Here is a 9660-nt window from a genome sequence, read left to right on the forward strand (position 1 = left end):
GACGAGCGAAGGACTTTCCTTCGCTCGTTGTGTCCGATCAAAGGGGGCGTGCTGTCAATGTTGATTGACAGCACGCCCCCTTTGGTGGGCGTGCCGGGGGCGTGCCTCCCTGACGGGGCGTTCCAACGGGAACGCCTCCCGTCAGAAGCCGGCCCACTGACATCACTAGTGATGTCAGTGGGAGTGATTTTGGCTCTGATAGAGCCAAAATCACTCCGGAGCTTGCGGTTGAAAACCTCAACCGCAGGCTCCGGCTCGCAATTTCGATGGTCGCGATGGTCACGACCATCGCGGCCATCAAAATGCACGCTCGTATAGCCTGTGGGTGGTGACCCACAGCTATACGAGCGTCCAGGAGGATGCTCCATGAAAAAGGAGCCCGGCCCTCATGCAGAGCGTGCGCTCTGCTCAGAGCGTACGGCTCTGAATGAGGGCCATGGTATTGCTTTTGTTAGCTATGCTCGGGGCCGGATTATAGGAGGGGCGAACGGGGCGGTCGTCCAGGGGCCCCCACACATTGGGGGCCCCCACACTGACGAAAATAATGACAGGAACCTGGCCACTCACCCTGGCCGGGTTCTGGTCCCGGCAGCATTACAGCAGTCTCACTGCCTCTGAATCACCCGACAGTGGCTGTCTATGGTAGCCCCGCCCCCTTGTTGACAATTCGCAGGTGCACGGGTAGGGGGCGGGGCTTAATGCAGTGAAGTGCCTGTCCCATCAGGCGGCTGATGGGTTGCTGCTGCAGCTGCAAGAGGTTTGTGTGTGAGCTCACTTCCTCCATCTCTCTCCCCCTCCATCTCTCTCTCTCTCTCTCTCTCTCTCTCTCTCTCTCTCTCTTTTCCTCTTCCTTCTCTCTCCCCCTCCTCTCTCTCTCTGCCTTCTCTCTCCCTCCCTGTCCCATCCTCCACTCTCTATTTATACTGTATATCTAATCTATTGATATCTCTATATTTATCTATAAATATGGCTATATATATATATCTATCTCAATTTATCTATCTATCTATCTATCTATCTATCTATCTATCTATCTATCTATCTATCTATCTATCTATCTATCTATATATATATATATATATCCCCACTCTAAATCCTGCATTTTACCCTGGCAGTGGCCATTTTTTTTATGAGGCCCCCACAATCTTTAATCTGGCCCTGGCTATGCTCTATGTTTTTATATTTATAGTTAATTGAAACCTTCGGTTTGTAGTTATTGTATTAGTTTTATAGTAAAGGTATAGCTGACATGTAATGAAATATCCGTCTACATCAGAGAAGCGGTCACCCGACTCGCATCACTTTCCCTGGCGTTATTAGGGCCTTCTACCATATAGTGACTGTATCCCTTTGATGTCGTCTTGTGACAAGCGGAAGTTGTCGGTATTTACATAACGATAGTTCGGGAACATCAGTGCCGCTCGATCGCTAGAGTGAGCTAGTCCCAAGGAATGACCAAATTCATGCGCAGCTACTAAAAATAAATTGATACCTAGGAGAAAAATAAAACAGTATTTGGGATTACCAACAAACCAGTATATTTTATTTATCGGGCATATTTGGAAATGCTATACATAGACAACAAAGTTTTCTAATGGTGCTATGTATATTACTTAGGCACCGGGTTTTGAAAAACACCAATTTTCTGCAGTTTTGCCCATAGGATTTAAAACACCAATAATATCACATTCAACCATTAAATTGATGCTTTACATTCCTCTGGCAAAACCGTTGACAATCGGCAGTTTGAAAAGCCGACCCTTAGTAAATATTCCCCTACTGTACATCTTAAATGCAAAACCAAGCAAAGTTTCCGAGCAACTGTCTGAGAGGTGTAATCTGTTGTGTTAAGTGCATAGGTTTATGCAAAGACGTAGCTTAAAACCGGGAACTTAGAAAATAAGGAAAGTTTACGTATTTGTTAAATATTAACTCAGCAATGTAGAAATGGTGGAGGGATGGGCACAGAAGAAGGTGAAGATGATAGAGTTCTGGTATGAACACTATGAATATGCCAAATTGGCTGATATTGGCAGTATCAGTTTAGTGGCATTGCAGGGTGCAGTATTCGACTGACAAGCAGGGCAGTGACTGATCCAGTATAGATGGGACAAATAGGGTAGTCGAGGCTAGAAAAGGTCTGGTGGTAAGGGAGAAAGATAGAATAATCTGTTGCCAGGATCATGAACTGGTTGATGCCTCCTGGGAGCTCAGGTACAGCATACTGTGGACTGGGTCAGTATACTGTTGGGAGAGCCTCTGGTGGACCCAGCATTCTTAGTACTTGTAGGTATCAATAACAAACGTAATGGTAGTTGGGTGGTCCTCAAAAACATTTCCAGGGTCTTGGGCTATAAGTTTAAATCAAAGAAGGAACTTTTCTGCAAATCTGTGTGTCATGCTTTTCTATATATTTACTGTTGATAGCAACAATGGCTAAAATAATTTTTTACTAAACATGAAGAGTAATAAATACAGATGAAACCATTTACCTCTTCTGTTATTTGTCCATACTTCATCTTCATCGAAATGGGCATCACCACCTATTCCAGTACTCGGTGCATATGCGTGAGCTAGCACACCATTGGGACCATCAAACGGCAACCCATCACCGTGAGCTACAAAGCAGTTATTTCATATTATGTTTCTGTTATTTCTTATGTTAATGTTTCTGATATCAATTTTAAAAAGTAGTAATATAAAATAAATATATTTAAATTAAACACCATATATCCTTATATCCTTATCTGTGCTTGGTATTTACTTACCGTAATTATTAACAATTTATCACAATACTACCAATCAGTGTAATTTCATATATATTTTGTTTTCTCAGAATCGCACATACATATTTATTTATACATGAATATTTTAGATATAAATAGATGTCCTTACATCGTGATGCAAACTGTATCAGAATATCTGCTTGTGGGCTGTTGACTTTCCTGAATGTTAGAGGAGTCACTTGGCTCCAAACTCTGAATGCTCTCCGTATTGCGTCATCGACCACACGGGAGGGTAGATCAGGAGTGTAATTTACAATTCTGTTCAACGAGAGTATAGAGAGTAACAGAGGTTAGAGTTCACCATTCACATATATACTGTATATACTGTATATATATATATATATATATATATATTTTAATATATCTATATATATACAGTAAATAAATAATACATATACACAGGGGTGGACTGGGATGGAGAACCAGCCCGGGACATTTCTGTAGGCAGCCCTACTGTGAAAACAATCGCACACCTGTGAAACGGCGTTCAAACGGTCCAACGCTATTGCATTTTTCTCTGACCACCCTGTTATCTCCGCAAAATGCAGCGCGTTTGCGTATGCGCAATAGTAAACACATGCTCGTTCTGCCTAAATATTGGCATTGCGTCATCTGCTGAATCAGGCCCACTGACTGAGCATAGTACATTACACTGCACATAACATTTGAATGTAAAGTCAGACATATCAATTCATGGTATGGAAACTTTTATATACTGTATACATGTTTAAATGTTATCATTTTTTTAAATATTTTATTTATTTCTAATAGTTGTGTAAGGCATGGCTGTAACACATGGGTGTTTTTAGTGTTTCAGCCCCATGAGCTCCAGCAATTACACCATCCTCCATGTGGCTGTGCAGGTAAATACAGTTTTTTCCTACCTTGTCCAACTGTGAAAAGAGCAGGGAGCTGCCAGGGCCAGTCAGCGTGGTGAGGAGGGGACGCAGAGGAGGCACACACAGCCGCAGGCAATGAGTCAGCCGAGGAGCAGGAAGAGGAGGGCTGATGCAGCCCACTCTGAGCCCGGTGATAGGTTGGCTGGTCCCTGGGGAGGGACCAGCCAGTGTGAGGTAATCAATGTAGACAGGCCGGTGGCGGCCGCAATTGTGTCCCGATATATGTTATCCCGGGGCCGGCCCTTCACTGCCATGGCTGCACTAGGTAATTTGTTTTATGTGCGGCCGCAGCACACAGGCAGGTGTCGCAGCTGGCAGCGCCTTCAGGGACTGATTCAGAGCCGGACGTTATTTGCGCTCGCTCGTTCAGAAAAAGGGGCTGGCTATTTAAATTGAGCGCTCGCTCTTTGCGGTCTGTTGACGCCTCTATGTCTCAGCGAGCGTCCGAAACATGCGCTCGCTATTTTGTAAAGACGCCCCTTGGCCGTTCGCATCATACGTCATCTCTGCTATTTATTAGATTAATCGAGTACATCAAAAGGCGTCTGAACTGCTCGCTATGCTTGTGGTAGCATTTTCCTACCGCAATCATGCGAGCAGTTCAGGCTAAAAGACAACCAAGTGACGTGGTCGATGACGCTGCTTTGTTAATTATGCACACCCTAAAAACGCCCGTTTTGACCGTTTGGCACGCCTGCGTTCGGATCTCCACTCCCCGTTTTCAAGCACCTTCCCCTGTTACCACCCACAAACGCCTCATCCTGTCACTCAAATTAGCAGGCCCTCGCTGTTTTGCGAGCGCATGATTTCCGACCGCAATGACTGGTTGGCGCATGTGCATTATGGCCCATACGCATGCGCAGATGTGCGAACATCGCTCGGAGCGAACGAGCGGGTGCTTACGAGCGGCTCTGAATCAGGCCCTCAGTGCCTGCGGCTTCTATCGCGGTGGCCACAATTATAAGAATCGGCCAGGCAAAGGGGGGAAGGGGAGTGGGAGCACGGCCACTGAGGGGAGCAGGGGACCCGGCCCAGCGGGAAATGTCCCAAAGTCCAAGTGGCCCAATCCGCCCCTGTATATATATATATATATATATATATATATATTAAGGTTACCAAATTTGTAAACCAGATATAAATTCGGGCCACCAGCATAAATGCCGTTTTGCTACATTGGATGCCTAATATTTAGCGATGCATACATTTATACGTGGGGGCTCACGGATTTGGGGGTCAAAATGGTGCGGACTATAAGGCTGCATAGTTGGTCACTTATGATGGCAGGATCTGCATGTATGCTGGAGCACTTTGCTATATGTGGGTTCTAGACTAGATATATAAATGTGATTCTTCGCCCCTGTGGTGTTACTAGATAGCAAAGGGCCACAGAGCCTGGTTTACACCACCAGAGCCACCACTGGCGATGGTGGTGAAGCTCAGACCTTGGACAATGCTTCAATGTAACTCTCTTACCTTCTAGCTGCACATTACTTGGGACCATTTATAGTTGCAATTCTACCAATATCATAAAAACATTACCTCTGTGGTAAAGATTGCCCCGATATGCCTGTCCTTTGTGCCATGAATTCAGTACATAAATGAGGCCCAGGCAGTATTTAAAGATATAATTCAAATGAATGAAAGGGTGGCCCTGAAGTTATAGCTCTCAGGACTTTGAAGTAATATATTTATACAATGTTAGCATTTTGATTTTCCAGGGCAAGTACAAACATCTGAATGAGGGCATTCCTTGATACACTCAGTGTGTAAAGAGGTGCAATTGTATGGGATCAGGGGTGCCATAGGGCAGGCTGAGTACAAAGGCTGTGGGCACTGCATAAGGGGCACTACCACTACTGGGGGCACTGCATAAGGGGCACTACTGTGGGCATTGTATAAGGGACACTACTACTGAGGGCATTGTATAATGGGCACTACTACTGTGGGCATTGTGTAAAAGGGGCACTGCTGTGTGTCATACATGAATAAGAGACACTACTATGTGGTATAACGTGAATAAAGAATGTGCTACTGTGGCATAAACGTAAATACTATTATGTGACAACGCCCCTTTCTTTTGAGACCACTCCCCTTTTTTGGCGCACTGTCCCTTTATTGACATTGCATCGAGGGGGGGGCAGTGAGTTCCACCACTTCTCTAGGACCACTTTAAGCACTGCCAGGAACGCAGAACGAGTTTGGATACAGAGAGAGGCAATTTTGGTGAATGTTCTTGAAAGGTAACAGGCAAGTGGCTAGTCAGACGTGGCCGTGTTGCACTGGCACCAGCGGCCATGTTCCGGCGGACATTCTGCAATGGAGTGACTGTTGTGCGACCGATGGTGTGTCTTTGTATGCACAGCAGCGGATTTGCAATGTCGCCAGTGGGTGTCTCAGTAGGAAGCCATCGGCTGTGGCATTAGTATAAGTGGTGATTGGTCACTATTATTGATATCTGACTGTAATTGATCCTTTTATTGATCGTTTTAAAAGCTGTCTTTCCAGCCAATAAAAAAACAGGCTGACCGTTGAGACCTGTGACCCGTTTTCTGCCTTGGCCCCACCCATCTCTGACCCTGCCAAGTGGAACTCACCTGTAGGTGAGGGCGTTTCGGGGCCATCTAGGTCTTCTCGGGAAGGTGCTGAACTCTGACACATCGGGCATGCCACATCGAGGGGCTCTCATCATAGTCGTGGTTTCGGTGGTCAGGACCCCTGTTACTTTCATTCCAAAGAATTTCTGCATCTCTTTAATCCTGTTCACAAATGTGCTTTTTGCTTTGCTGCCGTTTGAATAGAATTTGTTTAGGTAGTCCTTGAAAAAAACAAATACATGGCAACTGTATTAGTCTGTACATAGCAATACCTACACATAGTTAAGCAACACATGGAAAGCATATGTAAAATACCTCTTGGTAATAGTGCACAATACACGACTAATTCAACTGCCAACAGCACAAAGAGTGTGGAATATATGCCACTTGATACAGAACAAATGATGGCCCCCATTTATCAACGATGGTAAACACCAGCGCAATTTTTCGTTTAGTATCACTGTGATACAAACAAAAAATTTACGGGTATTTACCAATACTTACCCCTCCGGCGAGGTCCCGCGAAGTCCAGCAAAGTCCTCCTCTGTCCTCTGCTGGGCTGCTGGCAGCCTAATGCTGCCAGCGCCGAGGGTCCTGTGTTATGCGCATGCGTGACAGTCCTGGAAGGCTTCGCTCTAGCCGGAAAGGCACTGCCGGTGTCCATTGCCGGAAATGGGGACTGCATCGCTCTCGCCATCTAAAAGATGGTGAGAGCGATGCTTTATAATCTTAGATTACCGGTGTTTGTTAAATCCAGAAAGGATGGCATAACCCCTTTAGTGAGCACTAAAGGGGTTATGCTTCGCTGATAAATGGGGCTTAAATCCAGGGTTGCCTACCCTACCGACTCACTCGGGAGCCTCCCGCTAAATGGGTGCAGCTCCCACCCCCCCGGAAAGGCAGGCAATACCTGTTAAACCCCCGAGGGGGGGGGCGCTGATGCGATTCATGCTGAATCGCGTCATTTTAGCCCCGCCCCCTGCTTCACAATGCCTGTTTTTTCGGCATTGTGTAGCGGGGGCAAAATGACACGATCGCGTGGCCTCGCCCTCTGTCACACCCGTAAACCGACCTCAGCACATCTGGCCACGCCCCCTTTTGCCAGCCACGCCCCTTGTTCTGACGATTTGGCTGCTCCCTCCCGGAAGGAGCAGCCAGATAGTCAGCAAATATGCCTAAATCTTTTATTTATTTGTAAAATGAATGCACAACAACTACAGTATGAAGCTCTGTATTGGCCTGCTGCCGACAACTCCTATACTCTAAAAACCTAACTGAGTTCCAGCAGTTTTTAAGTCCATAGTTGGCCAAAAGGGACATCAGAAATTGTTTGTTGGTCATTTAAGCTAAAGTATAAATTTCCATTTGTTGTTTTTTTGAGGCAATGCTGTTTTCTACTTAGTTTTGAACTGGCCCACTAATGTACCAAAGAGTCACTTGGGCCCTTCCCATACTTATCTACTCTACCTAAATGTCCAGGAGACTCCTGTATTTCTAGGGTTCTTCCGGACTCCTTAGAGAATAGGTCAGACTCGCACGTGCTGCACACTTCTCTTCCAGGGGCTTGATGACGTAATTTGCGTAGAATTGTGACATTGTGACACCGTCCTCCACATAATCACTCTTTTAGCATATAGACAGCTCTTTCTTCTATGTCTTAAGTAAATATAAGAGCGTTAAGCCAGGTACACACGGGACGATGTGCAGCATCAACGATATCGCTGAACGATTTCCCTTGAACTCTCTGTAACGCAGGACAAACGATATTGGGTGTACACATTGACAGATATCAGTGAAGTTATCCTGGCACATCTCTGAACAGGCAATTCATGACGTTTTCGTAAGATTGGCCTGCATGTACGGACGACCAAAGATATTGTTATCGTCCAGCGGGAGTGCGCATTGTTGGTCGTTCATTGCATACACACGGAACAATATATTGTTCAAAGATATCGTCTCTTGTGTACGTCCCTTAAGCGATTCTGCAGCAATTATTATATGCACCACTCTTGCATACCCCAAAATACTAGGTATTATATTTGGCAGAGAGTTTTTATAAGACTCTATAAGCTTACAAAGAAAAATGGTAGTTGCTCAGATCAGCTTAATTGCATAACACAGGTGCTTGTAAAGGGCGGGGTTTACACTGAACACAGAATAAAGAGAGATTTGCCCTCCAGCACACTGCAGCAAAAACAATACTTAAATCCTACATGATAACAGAGATTTAGAGGTATTGGTTACACATATTTGCAAATATATGAATAAGCGCCAGGTTATGAAGGGTTAGTGTAAAGTAATATAGTAATACTTATGGTGTGTGTAGCTATCTTAGCAAAATGGACAAGAGAGGTGAGTACATAGTAATATATATATATATATATATATAAATAAATATATATTAAAGTTGTGTATGTAAAGGTGAAATGCATAGGTAGACGGTAATGCAGGTACTCGTTAATTGCTATGTTTAAACACAAATGTTAATCTAAATCCTATATTAAATTATAAGTCTAAACTCTTGGCATATTCAGGTCATTAGAACTCATTAACACACCTAAAATAGGGTTTTCCCAAGTAGACCCACATTGAATACTAATACTTGTTTGGAGGCACTGAATTAACAAAAGGTACACAACTTAGGTAAAGGATGGGTATTCTAGACCGGGATGTAGTTAAATTGCCGGCGGATGGGTTGCTGACCGCCGAAATACCAACAAACATGCCGATGCCAATATCCTGAAGGAGATCAGGATACCGTCATCAACATCCCAAATGCCAGTACGGTAAGGGGGGGTTAGGGTTAGGCACTGGGGAGGGGGGGGGGGGGTTAGGGTTAGGCACCAAGAGGGAGGGTTTGGGGAGGAGAGGAGTAGTATATTTACAACCCCTGTCGGGATCTTCAGCATTCGGGGTTCCGGCGTTATTTCAGCTGCCGGTATTTCATACCGATTCCCTCTAGACTATATGGGAGTTAGTACGCTGGTATTCCTATAGAGAAAAGGGGGTGTTACATAATATTAAACATACCTCTGCAAGCTTCTGTTCCATAGTAGAGCTGTTATCATCCTTTACGGGTCTTGGTCTTCCGAGTGCGCCATAGCACAATGAAATCAGGATGAAAGTGTGTACAAGCAGCATTGTGGCAATCAGCTTACAGAGCCTGCACTGTGTTGTGCCATTTACACCAACATCTTTTATAGAGGAAGGTAAGTGTCGCAATTCAGTGATTCATGTCACAAATCACGTAGGTCTCCTGACCCTTAATATTCATTTAAGCAGTCAAGTGCTAATTTTATGCATCAGAACTTGGTAACGATTAACAAATGTTGATTTGATGCTGTCATTTGTCTGTGGAAAGCCCACACGATAAAAATAGAT

At 44.8% G+C, this 9660-nt stretch overlaps 1 protein-coding gene across 1 annotated transcript; it reads right to left on the reverse strand.

Moving 5' to 3' along the window:
* Positions 1 to 1316: 1316 nt before the first annotated feature.
* Positions 1317 to 9426, reverse strand: LOC148477463 (matrilysin-like). Its single transcript, XM_088456678.1, has 5 exons — positions 9310 to 9426; positions 6280 to 6500; positions 2896 to 3044; positions 2493 to 2618; positions 1317 to 1492 (listed from the first exon to the last, which is right to left on the reverse strand). Exons 1-5 carry the CDS (start codon positions 9418 to 9420, stop codon positions 1317 to 1319), a joined length of 783 nt encoding a protein of 260 aa, XP_088312804.1. The 5' UTR covers positions 9421 to 9426.
* Positions 9427 to 9660: the final 234 nt, after the last annotated feature.

Source organism: Taudactylus pleione, unplaced genomic scaffold, assembly GCF_031769625.1.
Source record: "Taudactylus pleione unplaced genomic scaffold, aTauple2 ptg000711l, whole genome shotgun sequence".
Taxonomy (NCBI): Eukaryota; Metazoa; Chordata; class Amphibia; order Anura; family Myobatrachidae; genus Taudactylus; species Taudactylus pleione.